Source organism: Ctenocephalides felis, unplaced genomic scaffold, assembly GCF_003426905.1.
Source record: "Ctenocephalides felis isolate EL2017-DRISC unplaced genomic scaffold, ASM342690v1 CF-g0.4_SCAFFOLD_01886, whole genome shotgun sequence".
NCBI lineage: Eukaryota > Metazoa > Arthropoda > Insecta > Siphonaptera > Pulicidae > Ctenocephalides > Ctenocephalides felis.
In genome coordinates, this window is record NW_020538040.1 from 10,267,409 (window position 1) to 10,291,325 (window position 23,917).

Sequence of the window (23,917 nt, forward strand, 5' to 3'; positions counted from 1 at the left end):
AATGTTCAAATGAAAATATTTTCTCAAAAAGAAATCACAGACATATTTTTAATAATAGTGTGTTCCTTTCGCACTGATCGACCCATAACTAATTATATTTTTTAGGAAACAATTACAACAAAAATATTTGTGTATGTAGGCATGCATTATCTTGTATTTTTTAAATAAAATTATAAAAGTATGTAGATGTAAAGTAATGTATTTAAGGCCATCGAATAATGAGCAATATCCGTTGAATTAGATGCCTTTGAAGTTAAGGGTGAAAGTACAAGATCGCTTCATCACTTAAAGGGTAGTTGGTAGAAACATCTTGGATCAAACATTAAAGTCTTAGTCCAAAAATTATTATTCTTAAATATTATAGTAGTATATAATCTTGTTTTATTAACAGGCAGATTTTTTTATAACGTTTCTTCTTGATCAAGTTGTATACAATGAAAATTGGTACCATTTTTAACATTCTTGTATACCCATGACTTTCAGATTTTTCTATGTAAATATATTATTTTTGTTGTTTTTCATATTGTTTGATACATTTGTTAATAAAAATTTAGAAAACAACTACAACAAAAATATTTGTATATGTATGCATATTATTTCGTACTTTTGAAATAAAATTATATACGATTAATTTGAAGTACAATTATTAATTAAGTAGAGGACGAGCAATGTCTTTTAAATTAGACCCCATCGAAGTTAAGGATAAAAGTACAAGATCGCTCCACCGCTTAAGGGTAGATAGTAGAAACATCTTAGATCAAACGCCAAAATCTTTGCCAGAAAGATAATATTATTAAGGACTTTCTGATTATTCTATGTAAATTTATTACTTTTTCATATAATATTTGTTAATAAAATAAATACAGCAACTCGATACAGCAAGACACATTATCATATATCAGTAATTTAATATTTATCATTAAACCTATTTTATCAAAACAAAATTCGAACTCACTGGATGATCCGAAGGCTTGTAGTACAAATCCCTATGAGGCAACCCCAATTTGGGCGGATTGAGTACAATACATCCAACCAGGAGATCTGCATCTGAACCAGTCTGGAAATTGGACAATCCTAGTCCGCCGTTGCAGGATCCTTGGCGGACGCTGATGTCAAAGTAGGGCCTGGCACCATATCGGGACTGAATCCTGGCCAGGGCCGATCGGAGCTCCCAACGCATCAGGGACCAATTTCGTAATACTTGCCAACCATCTGAAATAAAATGATAATAGTAATAATAACTAGTTGGTTTGGTATTTAGCCTTGAGGCAAGTTACATGAACTTCCCGAAATGTGTAAATAATCGACTTAATAAAAAAAGTGTGTAAATAATATACTTCATTAATCCTACTTTAAAAAAAAACGATAATAATTTTAGCAAACTTTGACGAATTTTTAAAATTAAACTACTTGTCGTTAGGCCGTAATATTACAGTAAGTTCTATAAGACCATGATTATTATCGCCAAAAAAATTTACATGAAAATCGGCTTAAATTTTTTTTTCAACAGTTAATTACAAGAAAACGGCTCGGTAGATTTTCACCTAAAATTAATCAGTACCATTCCCAACTAATATCTTTCAAACAGTTTTTGATATTTTAAAATCGGTTCGGTAGGATGAGCTTAAATGTCGACGAAAATTTAACACTTTTTTTCAACAGTTAATTACAAGAAAACGGCTCGGTAGATTTTCACCTAAAATTAATCAGTACCATTCCCAACTAATATCTTTCGAACAGTTTTTGATATTTTAAAATCGGTTCGGTAGGATGAGCTTAAATGTCGACGAAAATTTAACACTTTTTTTCAACAGTTAATTACAAGAAAACGGCTCGGTAGATTTTCACTTAAAATTAATCAGTATCATTCCCAACTAATATCTTTCGAACAGTTTTTGATATTTTAAAATCGGTTCGGTAGGATGAGCTTAAATGTCGACGAAAATTTAACACTTTTTTTCAACAGTTAATTACAAGAAAACGGCTCGGTAGATTTTCACCTAAAATTAATCAGTATCATTCCCAACTAATATCTTTCGAACAGTTTTTGATTTTTTAAAATCGTTCGGTAGGATGAGCTTAAATGTGGACGAAAAGTTTTTTTCAAATTACAAAGAAACGGCTTGGCAGATCGTTGCACAAAACTGACAAACGATAGTCCTCCACGAAATACATCAAATGGCTTTTAAATTTCTAAAATCGGTTCAGGCGTTTTTGAGAAAACGTCGATCAAAAGTCTAATTTTGACAAATGCCAAAAAGACCATACTGATTTTTGCAAACTTTGACGAATTTTTAAAGCTGAACCAGTTGTCGCAGGGCCGTAATATTTTAGTATGATCTAGAAGACTATGGTATCTATCGTCAAAAAAATAATCATAAAAATCGTCGAAATTTTTTTTTAAAAACTTTATTACAAGAAAACGGCTCGGCCGATCTCTACCAAAAACTAATCAGCACGATTCCCAACCAATATCTTTCGAACGGTTTTTGAATTTTCAAAATCGATTCAGAATTGCGGGCTAAAACGTAGACGAAAAATTTTTCACTTTTCTGCCATTTATGAAGAAACGGCTTGGCCGATCGTCGCACAAAACAGACAAACAATAGTTCTCGTCGAGATACATCGAATGGCTTTTAAATTTTTGAAATCGACCCAGCCGTTTTCGAGAAAACGTCGATTTACGGCAAGAAATCTGTTCACATACACACACACACACACACACACACACACACACACACACACACACATACTTTTTCCAAATTTGGTCTCATTCGATTCAGAATGGCTTGAAACGTCGAGAAAACATAAAATTAGCGAATCGGGTTTTTTGATGAAAACATAAACTTCTCCTTCGGGAAGTTAATATAAATACTAGTTGGTTTGGTATTTAGCCTTGAGGCAAGTTACATGAACTTCCCGAAATGTGTAAATAATCGACTTAATCAAAAAAAAAGTGTAATTAATATACTTCATTAATCCTACTTTAAAAAAAACGATAATAATTTTAGCAAACTTTGACTTTTTTTGGAATTTTTAAAATTAAACTACTTGTCGTTAGGCCGTAATATTACAGTAAGTTCTATAAGACCATGATGTATATCGCCAAAAAAATTTCCATGAAAATCGGCTTAAATTTTTTTTTCAACAGTTAATTACAAGAAAACGGCTCGGTAGATTTTCACCTAAAATTAATCAGTATCATTCCCAAGTAATATCTTTCTAACAGTTTTTGATTTTTTAAAATCGGTTCGGTAGGATGAGCTTAAATGTCGACGAAAATTTAACACTTTTTTCAACAGTTAATTACGAGAAAACGGCTCGGTAGATTTTCACCTAAAATTAATCAGTATCATTCCCAACTAATATCTTTCGAACAGTTTTTGATTTTTCAAAATCGGTTCGGTAGGATGAGCTTAAATGTCGACGAAAATTTAACACTTTTTTTCAACAGTTAATTACAAGAAAACGGCTCGGTAGATTTTCACCTAAAATTAATCAGTATCATTCCCAACTAATATCTTTCGAACAGTTTTTGATTTTTCAAAATCGGTTCGGTAGGATGAGCTTAATAGTCGACGAAAATTTAACACTTTTTTTCAACAGTTAATTACAAGAAAACGGCTCGGTAGATTTTCACCTAAAATTAATCAGTATCATTCCCAACTAATATCTTTCGAACAGTTTTTGATTTTTCAAAATCGGTTCGGTAGGATGAGCTTAATTGTCGACGAAAATTTAACACTTTTTTTCAAAAGTTAATTACAAGAAAACGGCTCGGTAGATTTTCACCTAAAATTAATCAGTATCATTCCCAACTAATATCTTTCGAACAGTTTTTGATTTTTTAAAATCGGTTCGGTAGGATGAGCTTAATTGTCGACGAAAATTTAACACTTTTTTCAACAGTCAATTACAAGAAACGGCTCGGTAGATTTTCACCTAAAATTAATCAGTATCATTCCCAACTAATATCTTTCGAACAGTTTTTGATTTTTTAAAATCGTTCGGTAGGATGAGCTTAAATGTGGACGAAAAGTTTTTTTCAAATTACAAAGAAACGGCTTGGCAGATCGTTGCACAAAACTGACAAACGATAGTCCTCACCGAAATACATCAAATGGCTTTTAAATTTCTAAAATCGGTTCAGGCGTTTTTGAGAAAACGTCGATCAAAAGTCTAATTTTGACAAATGCCAAAAAGACCATACTGATTTTTGCAAACTTTGACGAATTTTTAAAGCTGAACCAGTTGTCGTAGGGCCGTAATATTTTAGTATGATCTAGAAGACTATGGTATCTATCGTCAAAAAAATAATCATAAAAATCGTCGAAATTTTTTTTTTAAAAACTTTATTACAAGAAAACGGCCCGGCCGATCTCTACCAAAAACTAATCAGCACGATTCCCAACCAATATCTTTCGAACGGTTTTTGAATTTTCAAAATCGATTCAGAATTGCGGGCTAAAACGTAGACGAAAAATTTTTCACTTTTCTGCCATTTATAAAGAAACGGCTTGGCCGATCGTCGCACAAAACTGACAAACAATAGTTCTCGTCGAGATACATCGAATGGCTTTTAAATTTTTGAAATCGGTCCAGCCGTTTTCGAGAAAACGTCGATTTACGGCAAAAAATCTGTTCACATACACACACACACACACACACACACACACACACACACACACACACACACACACACACATACTTTTTCCAAATTTGGTCTCATTCGATTCAGAATGGCTTGAAACGTCGAGAAAACATAAAATTAGCGAATCGGGTTTTTTGATGAAAACATAAACTTCTCCTTCGGGAAGTTAATAATAAATGGTGATCTATTTCAAATACTAACAATGTTGAAAAATTGATATTGCCCAATTTTGATTTGGATAAAGTAAACAAAATCCAAAAAGACAGGTAAATAGCTAACTGTCTTGTTCAATTGTATTATTAATATTGTATATTTATATTCACAAATTAATTTACTTTGTTTAATTTATTTTGATTATATACAATTTTGTGTCAGTACCTACCATAACTTGCAAATTTCAATTTATTCTAAATTTATTTTCCTAATGTTTGAATTGTTTGGGGTTTAAAATCTCTGTACTAAAAATATATAATAATTATAAATATTAAATATTATATTTATGGAGTTTTGAGATTTATATTATAATTAAGACAAAAATTCATTAATTTTATTTTGATATTTTTAGTTTATATTACAAATAAATTTTGAAAGGGTTTCTTTATATCAATATGCATTCTCAATTAGGTGAAAAAAATTGGTTGAATCTACTTTGAGTTTGTTATGAAGCCCCAGTTGATTTACGTAATAAATAAGTTGCTATTGATACATATTGTACAAAAGTTCAAAATATATTTAACATATTATAAATGATATATGATATACTTCATATTACATATAGAACTCAATACACTTTCGGCACAGTTAACAAAACTTTCGCCAAATTGAAGAAATTGACACATATTCGATATTAAATAAACAAATCGAATCGTTCACGTTTTTTTTATTTATCGAAAACGTATTAACTTAATTTTATAATGTGACAGCTGGTGAAAAAAATTATTTTATACTTCAGATTTACACTTGAAAGTTAAGTTAAAGTTAAAAGGTTGGTTAAAGGTTAAGTTACTTAACTAAATATTAAAAAAAACGACGAAAATAATCTGTATTTTTTAGGAATATATTTATTAAAAGTAAGCAATATGTAATAAACAAAAGTTACAAAAAATGCAACTTGTTAATAGAAAAATAGTCGACACCATCTACTTTACTGCTCTTGGAGCCAATGATTGCGATTTTTTCAAATATACCATCAGTTGTATTATTAAAAAAAATTGACCGATTCTGCCGCATAACAGACCAATGTTATGGCAAGGCTGTGTTATGAAGAACTTTCCATACGAATTCTTTCTAAATATTGACGAAAGCCATGTGGTTGCTGTGCAGTCTGGTTGTCAGATAGAAAACCCAACCTAGAATCCGCACAAATGTCAAAAAAACGATGTTAGAAAACAGGGTCTTTCTGACGCAGTTTCATAACATACGAGTGACGTTGCAGTTTGTGTGTAAAACGTCTGAATGCACAGCAAATACATGACATTTCGACAGAATTCAGTTTGATTCAGTAGCATAATGTATGGAACTTGGAACGCAACATGGCCTTGCCATAACATTGGTCTGTTATGAAGCAGAATCGAGCTATATATTACATTTTTAAATAAAGACATTAATTATAAGTTAATAATGTATTAATACTAATTTATTACTATTATTAATGTAATTTGCTCAGGTTGTACAGGCAACCTTGTTTATTTAATATTATATTTACGATCAAATGAAAAACATGTCGAGTAATTAGCCTACCAAACCTTGGTCTATTTTTAAAAACATTTGTTTGGATTTATTTATTTTTTATGTGTCGTTTTATTTTAATTCTGTCCGTTCGTTATCACGGTCATGATAATTGCCAATGAATCCAATTAGATAATTAACGAGTATATGTAATGAACGAAAATCGAACAAGTGATTTTATTTGATCTGGTTTATATAGACTGATTGGTCGATCATTGAAGAACAAGGAATTGGTAAAATACATAAATTTGCATTATTTTTTAAACATTTAGTTTTAAGAAATATTTTGAAAGTTTCTATATGAATTTGGCCAATATTGAGGCTAAGGTCAATAAAAAGTTAGCCAAAATTTAGATTTATATGTTATACCTAAATGAAAATAGTTAAAAACAATTCTTGTTAACTTACAAAACAAAAAGTTTAGGTTCTTTCCAGAAAATTCGATTTGTAATTTTATGATTTGATTGATTATGATAGATTCAAGTGAATCTATCTGATCTGGTTTATATAGACTAATTGGTCGATAATTGAAGAACAAGGAATTGGTGAATTCGTAAATTGGTAAATTGGTAAATTGGTAAATTCTGAACTGCATGGCAACAAAATGGAAAAAATATGTGCTTGTGTAATATATTTAAAAGAATTTAAATATTTAAAAGAATTGGGTGAGGAATCTCCTACTTAGGGCTATACGATCTTGAATCGTCGAAATAAAATGTCACAAAATAAGAGATTTCTCATTGAAGATAAACTCATTAAATGCATAAGGACCAGCATATTGTCACAAAACATAATATTATTTTGATCAGGGATAAATATATGCAAAAAAGTTGTGAATTTGTCTGAATTTTCTCAAAACGCCTGGACCAATTTCCAAAATGTAAAGCCATTCGATGTAACTCGATAAGACTGGATTTGATTGGTTTTGCGAGAGGACGGTCTGCAGCAGTTTCTTTGTAATTAGCGAATAAGTGCAAAATTTGTCAACAGTCCTAAACCTATTTTGAAAATTTAAGAACCGACCGAAAAATATCAGTTGAGATTCGTACTTATCAGTTTTTAGTAAATATTGCCAGTTCATTTTATCACAATTAATTGTTATTTTTTAAGGATTTTAGTGTAACTTTGCTCGGTAATACCCTTTACAGTCAAAACCAGTGATTTCCAAAGTAGTCCATATGCACCCCCAGGGGTCAATTACAACAAAGAATATTTTTGCGCAGGCAACCCAAAGATTAAGTTATTAATCTTATTGATCATATACTATTTAATTTTATGCAAAAATACCTGGGAGGAGAATGTTTGTTATTTTTACTTGAGCACATATTTTTTATCTAAATTATTTGTAAGAAATGATATCACTGATGCTGATACCAGGTTGTCCGTAATAGCTTTTAAAATTATAGCAATTTTTAGTAAGTTTTGTACTGGTTGCAAATTCATGATAAAACTTGCTCTTGATACACCATGCTAATAATTTTGGTCCATATAATTATCCTAAAAAGTTATTTTTCTTGGTACGGAACCCTTAAATTGTACACCAATGTTTTCTGTCAATACAAATCTGCATTGGACATGAATTCGAATAAAGATGTAGAACATAGAAAGAACTGTGAACAACTTTTGATTCAATCCGACTGGTCGTCTCGTGTCTAACCCAAATTAAATACAGAAACAAGAATAAAAAACTCAATTCGGATATTTTGAAATGACATCATGCAGAAATTTAAACTGCAACATATTTGCAGACAAGTTGATATTCATGTTTTTGGCACAAAAATAGAGAAATGTTGAAATATCGAGGTGGGTAAAAAATATGATGTTATTGTACCGGGACATGGTTGGAAAATTTATTCTATTCTATGAGCATTATTCATATGACATATAATAATATATTATAAAGTTTTGATACATATTCCAACCATCAACCAAAAATGTGACATTAGGGAGATTATTGTTTTGATTTTGATTATCATTGATTTTTATTGATTAATATTAATTATCAATTTAATTAAATTCAATTATTAAGTTAGTGACAATGGTTTTGTTGACATTGATGCAGAATTTTAAATAAGCAACATAAAAGAAAATTTGTATAATTTTCTAAACAATTTCTCAAGGTTTCATATTTTATTTCCTAAAAATCTCTTCTTTGGAACTAAACTTGTACGTAAATTACTAAAATATTCATATTTTGCGACAAAAGCCTAAATTAAACTAGTGGTGTAAGGCATCGTGCCTTGAGGCAAATTGCTGAAACTTTTCGTATCGAATTAGAATTTTGAAAATCCGAATTATTTTCAATATTCATGAAATTTTTTTTGCAAAATAAAAAAAACAATGTTTTAAAAACAGATGATCATTTCTCTCAAAAACTGCAATATTTTGCACATTTAGCTCTGTATCTCCAAAACGACTGCACCTGTCTTTGCCAAAAACTAATCACCACTTCTCCTCATCATTACAAATAGAATGTTTTCTGGATCATTCAAATCGGATGTTCCGTTCTCTAAAAAACTCGATTTTGATTTTCAGCACTCTTTGCTCCGTATCTCGTGAACGACAGGACCTGCCTCTGACAAAAACTGATCAGTACATTTCCTTATCAATAGAAATCGAATGTTTTTTTAACCATTCAAGTCGGTTGATCCGTGCGCCCGAAAACGTGGACGAAAAATTGCGGACACACACATCCATTTTTACTGGGATATGCAAAAATGTTCAGAAACCTTTAAAACGTGAAGATATGCAAAAATTTTCAATTTCGATTTTTGAACGATTACAATAACTCATCCTATGGGAAGTTAATAATTTTCTCTATGAGACAACCACTAAATGCAATATAATATTGATAATATTACGAGAGTGTTATGAGAGCTTATCCCAGAATTAAGCAATAAAGTATCAGGCAGATTTTTGTTACATTTTTTTCAGTCTTGATCTATATTTCCAAGTAAATATTGATATCAATACTGCATGGTATCAAGTTAACTAGAGCGGAGGTTCAAATTCACGACCTTGTTCACACGAAGCAGTGCGCTTAACTGTTACGCCATGGAACACCAAACTTCGAATTATTAGATTATAATAACCAAAATTAAAATTAATATTATGGCAAGAACATTTGTAAACTGTTACTGGCTTTGTTTAAAAATGGTTGATATCTGTTTGGTAAAATTGAATTATGTTACATTTGCATTAGTTGATCTAATCTTGGGAGGCGTCCATTAATCACGTGACCTATTTTTTTAATAAACATTGGACCCCCCTCCCCATTGGGAATTCGGGGTGATGTTCAAAATTATCTTCCTTCCCTACTAAATATCACGTGTATTTTTAGTTACGTGAAAAAATTGTATTTTCTTTTGAAAACGTTTGGATTTGTTTAAAAAAAATCAGGTAAAAAATAAATACACGTGATATCTTACTATACCCCTCCCTCCCTCAAGAGATTTTTTGTAAAACTGCTCCTCTCCCTTGGTTAAAAATTCCAAATATTCTAGACCTTCTGACCGTTGTAATTTATTTGGTGTTTGTGTGTACTATGTAATTGTCCAAATAGTGTTAATGCGAAATAAAACGAATTTATCCTAAAAATTAACGATAAGAATCGTTTCTACAAATGCAATTATGTTAATTCTCATTATATCACGTCGGAAAAAATGGAACGGAATGTGAATCCGCGGCGATTCTTATCCGATTCGCGTTTACATAATCACGACGTTCAACAATACAAAACAAAAGACAAAAGAAATTAAATAAATAACAAACACTTTTTATTTTGACGGTGAGAAATTTTCAGGTGACTGCGCAATCGGATTTATTATATTTTAATCTGGACCAGATCTTGGATCAGCTGGCTGGGACAAAGTGGTCTCTCCTTGGATCGAATTGGAGCGCCAAAATTATACAAAAAATTTTTGATCTAGAAAAAAACAGCAACTTTGCATACAGCAAGATAAAGATTAATATTTTCACTGTTTTCAGTCATAAAACATTTATTTATTTATTCAGACTATTAGGTGACTGTTTAATCGGATTTATTGAGCGTGGTTTCTCCTTGGACCAGATTGGAGCGCTAAAATTTGTCCAAAAAAATTGATCAAGAAAAAAAAAACAACAAATTGAAGATGAAGATTTTTATAGTTTTCAGACGTAAGACATAAATTTATTTATTTTGACTATGAGATGACTGTTTAATCAGATTTATTGAACGTTGTCTTTTCTTGGACCAAATGGATGACATTTTAGGCTGCAAAAATATGATTAAACCTAACTTGAATTATGAATAAAAATGTCAGGAGAGGCCATAAGGATGTACCACCAGATTCTAAAATTGTATTTGATAATATTCTAGATTATTTAATATTACTGACTAGTTGTGCATGGCATCGTGCCTTAAGGCAAATTGCAGGAACTTACCGTACCAAAAATTATTTTTTTTTTAAAAAGCTTCAAAATATTTTGAATACTTTGAAAAAATATTTTTAAATTTTTTTAAAAAATAGGTAGAAAATTTTGCAACTATGAGATTTTTGAAAATTTTGAAAAAAATAGATTTTTGAAAATTTCGCAAAAATAAGATTTTTGAAAATGTTGAGAAATGAGTTTTTTGAAAATGAGATCTTTGTAAATTTTTAAAAAATGAGTTTTTTTTATATTTCGAATTTTTTTGGAAATTTTGAACTTTTCCAAAGCAAATCGTGCTGCGTAGCTGTTTTAAAGACGAAATATCAAAGCGCGTAAGCGCCGCGTCGCAGACTTACAAATACACATTTATACGAAACCTATACAAATATAAACAAAATTTATATATTATCATTACAATCTCTGTAAAATATTTAATAATTTGTGTGCATATGTCTGATGATCATTTTTGATCGCCAAATGGCATTTCCTTTTACTTTTTAAATGGAACTCCGAAACCGTTAGACCTGCTTTTCCTAAAAATTAGTCATTTCTTCAATTTGTCAATCAAAATAAAATGCTTTTTGAATTATTGAAATCGGACGCTCCTTTCTCTCAAAAATTGAATTACCATTTTTGGCACCTTTTGCCCCCTATCTTCGAAACGGCTGGACCTGCCTTTTACAAAAACTATTCAGCACGTCTCCTTATCAATACGAATCGAATGTTATTTGAATCATTCAAATCTGTTGATCTGTGCCCGCAAACGCGGACAAAAATTTGTCCGCACACACACATACACACACATATCCATTTTTTTCTAAGGTATGCCAAAATGTTCAGAAACCTTTAAAACGTAAAAATATACAAAAATTTTCACTTTTGATTATTTTGTGATTACTATAACTTACTCTACGAGAAGTTAATAAAATATATTGCATTTTTCATTTAAAATAATTATTTAGAACACATTTCAAGTGCAATATGAAAAAATCCATTTAATATTTTCTATCTAAATTATCGTGAGAAATTGGTCATTGTCGAATATCAACACTCAAAAAAATTAGCTGTATGTCAAAATCAATTTTTGCGTAATATAATATATCGATAATCAATAATCAATCTATAATGAATCTTATCGATGAGCACATACAATATCGATAATGAAAAAAAAGTGATGGGTTTTTTTATAATTTGAATGTAATAATTTCATTAATGATTTTTTTGTTAATTTGATGCTTTGGATATTGCTCAAGAAACTATATTTCAAATATTATGCAACAATGGTAATATGAAATATGTATATGAGTTTGTTTTGTTCAAAAGTGCATATAATTGCTGGTATGGAATATTTATAACTATGATGAAACTAAATTATAATCATACATATATATATATATATATATATATATATATATATATTTAATTTGAGTTGAAAAGTCGGGCGTTACGTCAATAAAAAAATCCATAATTTAAAATCCATACGTTTCGGCTAACATCTTAGTCTTCATTCAGTGGCAATCAATTTAACTATAAAAATTAAAACTATATAAATAATATGTAAGAAATTTCATAGAAAACAACAACAACAATAATAATAATAATAATAAAACACTTACAATTTTGTAATGTATTCATGCAAAATTGAATTGAAATATAAATTGAATCCAAAAATAACATGAATCAGTTTTGATAACAAATAACAATTTAAATTTAAATAAATATTTTTAATTATTTTTTCTCTATTGCACAAATGAATTATTTTTGGTAACTTATCTTGCAGGAGTACAATATATGGTTAAAGTAGAGCGGGGCTTGAAGGTCCGCGGGTAAAAAGTCCACCACCAATATCTCAAAAAAACTTATGTTAAGAATTTTTCAACTACAATATTTGAAAGTAGAGGAGAAAAGATGAAAAACCAGACACCACTTTGATTCTTACAACGTGGCTATCAGGAGATAAATGAACATGTTTGAAAGTCCATAACAAAAAGTATTTTCTTTCGTTGTTTGTTTCTTTGGTTGTGAGCACTGTTGTTTAGTTTACGAAACCCTAATAAAGATTTTTGTAGAAAAATGGAGATGTTCGAATAAAGATTAAAAAAAAATTTAAACAACGATTAATACCTTCAAAAAATGAAGATTTCCTAACACAAATGATGCTATTTAAATAATTTTTTTTTAATGGCATTTTTTTATGAAAACTAGTGGAGTGGGTGGCATCGTGCCTTAAGGCAAATTGTTGGAACTTCCCGAACTGAGTATTTTCAAATAGATTATTATTAATGTTGTAACATTGTCTAATATTTATAAGAATTATATAAACTGAATTGCAAAGTTGAAATTATTTGTTTAAAGTATATGAGAACTACAATCAGAATTAAAAATAAAATCTGAACTATTCTCAATATACAAAAAATTAAAAAAATAAAAATAAAAAAAAAGTTGAAACAAAAATTTTTTTTTTCAAAATCAATTATTTTGTTAAGACAAGCAGAAAGTTCTTTGAATCAATTAAATCGGACGCTTAGTTCTCTCAAAAACTGCCATTTTTTGTACATTTAGCTCCGTATCTTAGAACGGCTGGGCCTGCCTTTGCAAAAAACTAATAACCACTTCTCCCAATCATTACTAATTGAATGTTTTTTAGATCATTCAAATCCGATACTCCGTTCTCTCAAAAACTCGATTTGTATTTTCTGCACTCTTTGCTTTTTATCTCCGTAACTGCTAGACCCGCCTTTGCCAAAAACTAATCAGCACATCTCCTTGTCAACAGGAATCGAATGTTTTTTGAACCATTCAAATCGGTTGATCCGCACGCCCGAAAACGTGGACGAAATATTGTATCCATACATAAATACACACACACACACACATACACACACACATCCATTTTTTCTGAAGTATACCAAAATGTTCAGAAACCTTCAAAACGTCGAGAAATGTAAAAATTTTCAATTCCGATTTTCGGCCCATTACAATAACTTACCCTAAAGGAAGTTAAAAAAGCTTTTTTGATAAAAATCAATATCTTTGCAGTTAATGAATATCATTTCCGAAGCAACTTGAAGATTCATAAAAATCTATTAATATCTAAAAAATAAAGATCTAAAAGAAAATAGTGATCTTTGAATAAAAAGAAAGTTTTTGAGGACACAAAAAATAAAACTTTTAAAAATATTGATTCCAGAAACTTGTTTTTGTCATCAACTACTTACAGTTTTGAATAGAATTAAATGTTTAGAATTTACTTTAGAAGCATCTAATTATCGTCTTTACTATCACTCCCAAGCCCAGCTCAGCCTCCCGCTACATTTTTAATCAATAAATAAATCAATTAATAAATCATTTATATCACCTTGTAAATACCAAGTTATAGGAATCTTACTCGGCGGCCATAAAAGTGTTTTCAAAAGCAAAAGGTTCACTTTTATTCGATTCGGCTCCAAGAGTTGGTCGTCTTCTTTCTGACTGGAAGGCGCATACATTAAAAATTGTTCTTTTTTTCATTTCTTTGTTACTTCACATCATTGAAGATGAGTCTTCCATCTTCCGGTATTTATATTTCTTATTTATTTATTTTCTTTATTATTTCGTTTTTTAATTCTTTCTTCGAAGAATACAAAATATACGGGCAATGTAATTACGAAAAAATGCACTCTCACTTTATGAAAGATGCTACTCATAAAATTTATTGGGATGAAAAAAAAAACACTCTGATTCGATTATATAGATTTGTACAATATTTTTTTTGGAAAGGTGAGATTTAGACTTCTCAACACGTGGATTCTTGTATTGTGAAAAATTGCTATTTGCGTATATAAACAAACACATGGGGCGGGGCACAAAGGTCTAATTTGACTTTGAGCAGTTAATTTGCGAAAACCAAGCCAATTATGTCACAACAAATAACACATATCAAGCAAACAACTATCTTACGATGTTCAGTAAAACTTTCGTCATTGTAAAAACGTATTATTAGCTGTTTTAAAAAAAATGTCACTTGGTTCTTTTTACCCCCCAGGCGGGGTAAAATGAGACGGCCAAACAGGTCCATTGTTTTATTTTTAATTTTGAAAGGATTTCACAAAATACGCATACAAACATTATTCACCAATACAAAATATAAATTTCATGAGTACATTTTTACGTATATAACCTTGATCTTGTATTACGTCAGGAATATTCCTCACCAGAGTTGGAATAGCTATTTATTTAATTTATCACTTGTAATAACTTTTTTATTTACTATTTTTTATTGTTAACACATTTGAATTTGAATAATTAGAAAAACATTCGATTCCTATTAATAGGGAGACGTGCTGATTAGTTTTTGGCAAATGCAGGTCCAGTCGTTACGGAGATACAGAGCAACGAGTGCAGAAAATAGATATCGAGTTTTTGACAGAACGGTGTATTCGATTTGAATGATCCAAAAAACATTCAATTTGTAATGATTAGGAGAAGAGGTGATTAGTTTTTGGCAAAGGCAGGTCCAGCCATTTTGAAGATACAGAGCTAAATGTACCAAAAATGGCAGTTTTTGAGAGAACTAAGCATCCAATTTGAATGATTCAATAAACTTTCTGCTTGTGTTGACGAAACAATTGCTTTTGGAAAAAAAATATTCTTTTTTTTTTTCTAAAAAAAATTTTTTTTTGTGTATCAAAAATAATGCAGATTTTAATTTTAATTCTTGCTAAAGTTCTAAAGCTCACTTATATACTTTAAATAAATAAATTTAACTTTGCAATACAGTTTATATAATTCTTATAAATAATAGACAATGTTAGAGTATTTATAATAATCTATTTGAAAACATTTAATATTCCTCGAACATTTCGTTACGGTACGGGAAGTTCCAGCAATTTGCCTTAAGGCACGATGCCATACACCACTAGTTTCACCTCAAATTTGAAAAAGTAACCCTAAAAATGCTAAATAATCAATTAGTGACTCATTTGTTGTAATGTATGGGTTATTTGCAAGTGTGTTTCTTTGAATCTACGTTCACCTGCGTATTCGAATTAAAATTCGGACGTTGTCCTCTTGATAGAAATAAAGAAAGTTTATATGTAAACGAATACACAAATAAATAAATAAATATTGTATATATATATATATATATATATATATTTCTGTATCAATGTGTTTTTATTCTCATAAGAAGATCTCGTAAGAATCAAAACTAATCGCGTGGGAAAAGACATTAACAAATGCGGTAAAAACGATTTCTTAAAAATATTTACAATGTTATGCGATCAAACTCATTAAATTTTTTGTCCAAAACGTGATTTTAAGAGAAATACTATTATATCATATGTTACATGATGGACAGATGATCGGAGTTGGAGTAGAAATGGTTTTCCAATGGATACCTAACAAATTGTAATATTTGTCGATAAATTATTTGAAACACTTTTTAGGAGTTTTATTTATTAAATTTCCGAAGGAGAAATTTGTTTTCGAAAAAAAATCCGATTTGCTAATTTTATGTTTGCTCGACGTTTTAAGTCATTCTGAATCGAATGTGTATGTGAATAGATTTTTTACCTTAAATCAACGTTTTCTCAAAAACGGCTGGACCGATTTCAGAAATTTATTAACCGTTTATCAGTTTCGCACGACGATCAGCCGAGACGTTTCTTAGTAATTAAGAGAAAAGTGAAAAACTTTCGTCTACGTTTTAACTAGAAATTCTGACCCGATTTTAAAAATTCAAAAACTATTCGAAAAATATTTTTTTGGGAATCGTGCTGATTGGTTTTGGACCAAGATCGACCGAGCCCTTTCTTTGTAAATAGGTGTGAAAAAAAAATTATGCATTTTTTATGTTGATAGACATCATGGTTTGAAGAACATACTAAAATATTACAACGGTACGGCAAATAGTTTATTTTTAAAAATTCATCAAAGTTTTCTTTAAAAAAAAGGTTTCAAGTCAAAATTTGTGTCAAAAGTCGCCGTAGGGCAAGTTATAGTAATCGCAAGAAAATCGAAAATGAAAATTTTTATATATCTTTGCATTCCAAAACCTTCTGAACATTTTGGCATACCTCAGAAAAAATGAAAGTATGTGTGTCTTCGATATTTCGTTTCATCGCGACCGCTTTGAAAAAAAGTTCAAAATTTCCAAAATATTTTAAAGTATAAAAATAATCTTATTTCTCAAATAGGTCATTTTTTTCAAAAAATTTAAAAACCTCAATGATCGATTTTTTTCGAGTTCTAAAAGAAAATTTAATCTTTTTTCAAAATTTTAATTGTTGGTACAAGAAGTGCCAGCAATTTGCTTTAATGCACGATGCCATGCATCACTAGTTTATATCATGAAATAATATCAAAGCTACGTACATGATATAATACGTAATTGTGCAGTTGAAAATTTTGTCTAAATATCTAAATTTCAATTTTGGTTGATCAAGTCAATTATTACACATTTCGTGAAGTTTGTGCAACTTGCCTTAAGGCTAAATGCCACTTTCGACTAGCTTTTAGTAGTTATTTATATATTATATTAGGTTGTCAAATATCTCCCTTCCGCTTTTTTGCTCTTGGTTTATAATACAAAAAGGCGGAAGGTAGATATTTGACAACCTAATATATCAATTTATTTATAGACATTATAATTTTATATTATCTACACATATAAAATTCTTGTGTCATGATAATTGCAATAACCTACGAAACGGCTTGACCGATCTTAAAAAAAATTTGTAATAACGTTCATATGACTGAGAATCGGCCAGAACCTATTTTTGATACCCCTAGTAACAAGATTTGATCACCCTTGCAAATTTTTGGCTTTTGTACCAGTGTTTTTTCATTTTTTTATAGTTTGTAATTAGAAAACACACACAGCCCTAAATTTTCACCGTCCTACCATAAATCTTTTTCCTAAGTCATTAGTTTAATCAATTTTTATGTAGTTCGGCAACTAATGAATCATCGTCTTTTCTGTTATCGTTCATATATATTATATATTATATATAGATTTTATAAAATAGTTTTTGATTTTTTTTAAATTAGTACAACCGTTTTTAAAAAAAAAGTCAGCGAAAAGTCAAATTTTGGCTCCCAAATCAAGAAGGCTATATAATAAAACAAATATTCATATTAATATCTAGCTACCTAAAAACAAATACGTATCTCGACTAAAATTTCCGTAATCATCAAAATTTTTCAGAGAAAAAATAAATCTTTAAAGTTTTATATTTCGCATGTTTTATTAAATATTTTACATTTAATTTTCAAACAAACAGCTTTATCTTATTGCGAGATAATAATTTAGAAAAAATTATAATAATTAAACGAAATAAAAATTATAATGCTACAAATGTCAATCAATTGGAATCGTTCGAGCAAATTGGGAGAAATGGAAATTAATTACAAACCTGTCTAGTAAAAATGTAAGTATGAATTTTTATTATGTAATAACGTATGTTGTAATTTTTTGGAAAATTTGAAATTTTTAGAAAATTTATGTATATTTACAAAATTTTTTTTAAATTTTGAGTTATTTTTAAAATTCTGAAAAGTTTTGAAAATTTTGAAAATTTTCAAATGTTTATTCACAACAAATTATCTCTATATTTTAATAAATTTTGAGTTGTTTTTAAAATTCTGGAATTTTTAAATTTTTAGAAAACTTATGTATATTCACAAAATTTTGAAGTATTGAAAGTTTGAATTTTATGGAAATTTTGAAAATTTTTGAAAATCTTTGTATCTTCCCAAAAAAATGACTATATTTTTTTAACTTTTGCGATATTTTTAGAATTCTGAAAAGTATTTAAAACTTGTTTTGGAAATTTTAAAAATTTCGAAACATTCAGAAATGTTTGAAAAAAAAAATTTAAAAAAGGTTTGCCATTGTTTAAGTGTTTCAAATAATAAAAAATTAATAAAACAGGAAATTAATAAAAAGAAATAATAACATTTTTGAATTTTTATAAAAATTCTGAAAAATTTTGAAAATTGGATTTTTTTTTAAAAATTTTGAAAATTTCGATTTTTTTTATAAAAACATTTTTCAACACCATCGACACAAGCAAAATGTTTTTTTTTGAATCATTATAATAAGATAGTCCGTACTTTCAAAAACTGAATTTGATTTTTCTATTATTTGAAATTTTTGCCCCATATCTTGGAAACGCTGTCAAAAACTAAATATATATATATATATATATATATATATATATATATATTAGGGTGATGTTATGGACATTTTTGAATTTCCTTGCTTCCAAGGGCTCAAATGGTTCCAAATTAATAAAAAACAATTCTAGTTTTAGCTCTTAATATTGCCTTTTAGATAGAGCGCAATTCAATCAAAGTTTTTTCAACAAAAAATGACACGAATTTTCACTTTTAATTCATTTTTTTTTTTTTAATTTTCAAAATTTTTTCCATGCTATTTCCATACGAAGTTTATTTGAATTGCGCTCTATCTGAACGTTAATATTAAGAGCTAAAACTTTTAGAGAATTGTTTTTTATCAATTTGGAACCATTTGAGCCCTTGGGAGTAAGAAAATGTCTATATTAAGAACCACTCTAATATTAGGTTGTCAAATATCTCCTTTCCGCTTTTTCCTCTTGGTTTATAATACAAAAAGGCGGAAGGGAGATATTTAAATAAATACATAAGCAAATTTTCTCAATTGAAACAAATATTTTATATTTTTTATATTTTATATTTTTTATACAAAAAATATATATATAAGTAAATATATAGATCAAACTGAAATTAAACTAAAATGATATTTGCATAATTAGTGTTATTATTAATATTTTCAGGGAAAAAATGATTATGTCAGCAGCAACTAGAGAGCCCAATAATATATAGGGAATATAGAGATTGCAATACCCGATATTTGCGAAATGAACGATGCAACAGCCCTCAGTGCCTTACTCCGGCACTGACAAAAGAAGTGCAACTCCGACGACGGTTATTACAAAGGGGCCCTTTCAACAATTGAAACTTTTTAGTATGAAGAGGTCGTGTTTGGCACTTCTGGTCGCTTTTTGGCAGCGGTTTGGCACGAATTGGAAGAAATCTGTGATTGTAAGAAAATCCAACAATTTAGCATGTAGTTAAATTAATATCCTGCATGTAAAAAACTTTGAAAACCATACAATTTTTTTCAAAATTTTCATAATTCTTTTCTTGGTACGATATTTTGTTAATCAAATTGTATTATTTCAATTTTGTTTACTTCTCTACATAATAAATGCGACCACACCTGGTAAGTAATTAATTGAGTAAATATATATTCATATAATGTCGCTGCATCACATTCATATCAATTAAGGGCAAAAAAAACTATGAAGGGTTTTATTGATTGATTATATATATTAGGGTGGTCCTCAACAAGGACATTTTCGAATTTCTTTGCTCCCAAAAGCGCAACTGCTTCCAAATCAATAAAAAATAATTCTCTAATAGTGTTAGCTCTTTATATAAACATTTAGATAAAGCACACAATAATTAAAAGTTTCATATATTTGTTACTAACAGGTGTCATTAAGTAAATTCGTGCGCCATCTGTGCGCCACTCAAATAATGATACACAAGAATATTTATAAACCACTTAACCTCTAATTAAATCCATTTGGGCTGTTTTATAATATCTATTCACCACGGAATCAGGATAATAATTTGAGTCTCAACATCACCAATTAAATAAATATTTTGCTGCAAAATTATTCTTGATGCCATTCATTATAACAACATTATATATATGTTATGTCGTTGGCAAATACAAAGCAAATCGTTTCATAATTCTTTGTCCATGCCCAAATAGTTCACTGTCTTTGGGTGCAAATTTTAATTCATTCATTAATTTTATGTCCGATTACTGCTCCCTTTTTAATATAATCAATCTTTAATCAAACAAATTCTAAATTCAATTTTTTTTTATTAAATTTCAGCCCTACTATGAGAACTATAACTCGATGCAGGATGGAACTGGGATACTGTGGATCTGTACTGATGTATTTATAAATGAATATACAAACAATTTAAATAATAAAAGTGTATACGTAAAAATTTATTTCTAGCTTTGACTTATGAGAATTGTACTACAACTCCTACAGCTGGTGTAGGAGTGAGTTTGTCATAGAGAAATGAATGTTGAAACTAAGATTGGAAACACCCAATACGTATGGACTGATTGTGGAAATAGTGGAAGGGAAGTCGAACCGGCTAAAATTTAAAGTGAGGTTAGTAAATTAGTCAATTAATTAGTATAAAAATGATTTCTAATGCGATACAAAATGACTAATGTCTACACTGACTGATGTGTTGACAAGCGACTCTTGTTGGATTGCAATCAAATGCAGGAATGATGACAAATACTTTTTAGAACAAAAACATAGCTATAAGCAGAACCAACACTCCTTATTAGAGTCATGTTTCGTATTTATTTGATATTCCAGTAAAATCTACGTTAAGTCAAATGTCAAGCTTTATATTATTACTAGCTGCCCCAGTAGATTTCTAGTATATCTATCCATATGACCACTTGTCAACCTCTCCACCTGTCTACCAGTTTACCCGTCAATTTGTTTGCCATTCAACCAATTCACCAGTCCAGCAATTTACCAGTCCACCAAATTACCTGTCCATCAATATACTTGTAAACCTGTTTTAGTCTACCAATTTAGCTGTCTTACAACTTACCTATCTACCAATTCACCTATCAATCAGCATTTTACCTGTCAACCAATTTAGCTGTAATACCGTTCTACATGCCTACAAATTAATATGTCAATCTGTATATGTATCTACATATTCGTCTATCCACTAGTTGTCCTCTCAACCACTTTACCTGTCCACCAATTTACCTGTCTACCTGTTCACCTGTCTACAAATGTATCTATCTGCATATTTAATTTATCTTTTTACATGTTTACATTTCTACTAGATTACCTGTCTACCGGTCTGCTAGTCTACCAATTATTTAACTAGTGGGTTGCATGGCATCATGCCTTAAGGAAAGTGATCAATAACTCTTTTGAATATTTTCAAATAGATTATTATAGGTACATACTGTAAATTTATAAGTGCTTATTAAATTGGGCGACGAGCGTATTCTGTTAACCAAAATTTTCCAGATATTAATTGATATTAACAACAATTGATATTATTACAGTGGCAGTGGCAGTGGCCCCCGTTGCAGTTTCCTCCTTCGGAGTTGCACTTTTTTTGACGGTTACAGAGAAGGGTGCTTTGAGCTGGGGCAACGTTCATTTCGCAAATATCGGGTATTGCAATCTCTGTATTCTTTATATATTACTGGGCTGTGTTTACACAAACGATAATGATAATAAAATTTGAATTTTAGTTGATTTATATATTTATTTATTTATATATATACCCGTAGGTTATAGTAATCGCAAAAAAATCGAAAATGAAAATTTTCATATATCATTACGTTTCAGAGGTTTCTGAACATTTTGGCATACCTTAGAAAAAATGGATGTATGTGTGTGTGTGCGGATGCAAATTTTCGTCTACAATTTCGGGAACACGTTTCAATCAATTTCAATTGCTTAAAAAACATTCGATTGCTGTTGGAGGAGACGTACTGATTAGTTTTTGGCAAAAGCAGGTCTAGCCGTTTCGAAGATACGGTGCAAAAAGTGCCACAAACGGTAGCTCAGTTTTTGAGAGAACAGAGTGACCGATTTACATAATTCAAACAACATTTTACTTGTATTGACAAGATGAAGAATTGATCAAATTTTCATGAAGGCAGGTCTGGTGGTTTCGGAGATCTGGTGAAAAAAGTAAAAAAATGCCATTTGGCGGTCAAAAATGATCGTTAGACATATGGACATCAAATTGTCAGATATTTCATAGAGATTTTAAAAATTTTGTTTACATTCCTTTGGGTTCCGTACCAATGTTTATCCCATAGACGGCTACGCAGCGCTTACGCGCTTTGTCTATATGCAGTTAAAGCAGTACGATTGCTTTGAAAAAAGTTCAAAATTTCCAAAATATGTCAAAATTAAGAAAACTTTTTTTTTCAAAAAAAAATTTTTTTTTACAAAAAAAAGTTAATTTTTGTCAAATTTATAGTTCTCTTGAAAATCTAAATTTTTCTAAGTATTTTTTTTTTAATTAATAACATTTTAAAAAAAAATTTACTTCAAAAAAATTAAATTTTTGAGAAACAATAAATTTGACAAAAATTTACTTTTTTAAATAAATAATAATATTTGGTACGGAAAGTTCCAGCAATTTGCCTTAAGGCACGATGCCATGCGCCTCACTAGTTACGATTACTATAACTTGTGGTGCGTGGCATCGTCTTAAGGCAAAGTAAAGGAGCTTTAAAATGTTGTGATAAGTTTGAAATAATTAGATTTTTGGGAATCTTATAACTTTTAAAAACAATGTTTTTTTTACTATTTTGAATTTAAAAATAAAATTGAATTTTTTCCGAGACTCGATGCCATGCACTACTAGTTGGATAAGTATTTATTCTTACCTCTCATAGCAAGATTTTGTAATTTGACCATAGACTTCGTACTACTTATATTTGTTTTTGTAAATTTGGCCATAGATTTTATACTGTGAATTGGGTTCGTCTTCAGTACTAAACTAAACTAAAGTGGAATTTAGCCTTCAACCTTTGCCTCGATAAGAACTCGAGATGATTAGTTTTACGAGATGACCATCCAAACCATTTCTTCCTAACTACGTAATAAATGCATATCCCAGTCCGTCCCTGTATTTTAATACCAAATAATACAATTTCTATATCTCATATGTCAAATGATGATAGCATCAATTTTTTCCCGGTGTCTTCAAATTGCATAATGAATCTTCTGAAAAATCGGTAAATACAAATAATAGACGTCGGCATGGTGTACCGTGTCATTATAAAAGTCATAACACGCACTCGAGTTATTAAAGACAATAACTGTAAATGGCAATTTTGAAATTTTGAAATGACACGACTTTGGCTTTACTGCAATAATAATAATACAAGTAATAATAGCTACACGGCTGTAATTAAATGTAATTGTTAGAAGAAATATCGTATCGTATTAGGACTGCATTACGAAAAAACGGTATTTGTTTTCAGAAATAAACGTAAGGGTATTACCAAAGGAC

At 29.5% G+C, this 23,917-nt stretch overlaps 1 protein-coding gene across 1 annotated transcript in view; it reads right to left on the reverse strand.

Annotated features, from left to right (window-relative positions):
- Positions 1 to 23,361, reverse strand: part of LOC113374611 (protein gone early-like) — a 35,073-nt gene extending 11,712 nt beyond the window's left edge. Inside the window, exons 1-2 of the mRNA XM_026614589.1 lie at positions 23,289 to 23,361; positions 956 to 1,212 (exon numbers count right to left, since the gene is read on the reverse strand). Of these exons, the coding sequence (XP_026470374.1) occupies positions 956 to 1,212; positions 23,289 to 23,361 (330 nt within the window). The remainder of the gene's footprint in view (positions 1 to 955; positions 1,213 to 23,288) is intronic.
- Between the last annotated feature and the right edge of the window lie 556 nt (positions 23,362 to 23,917).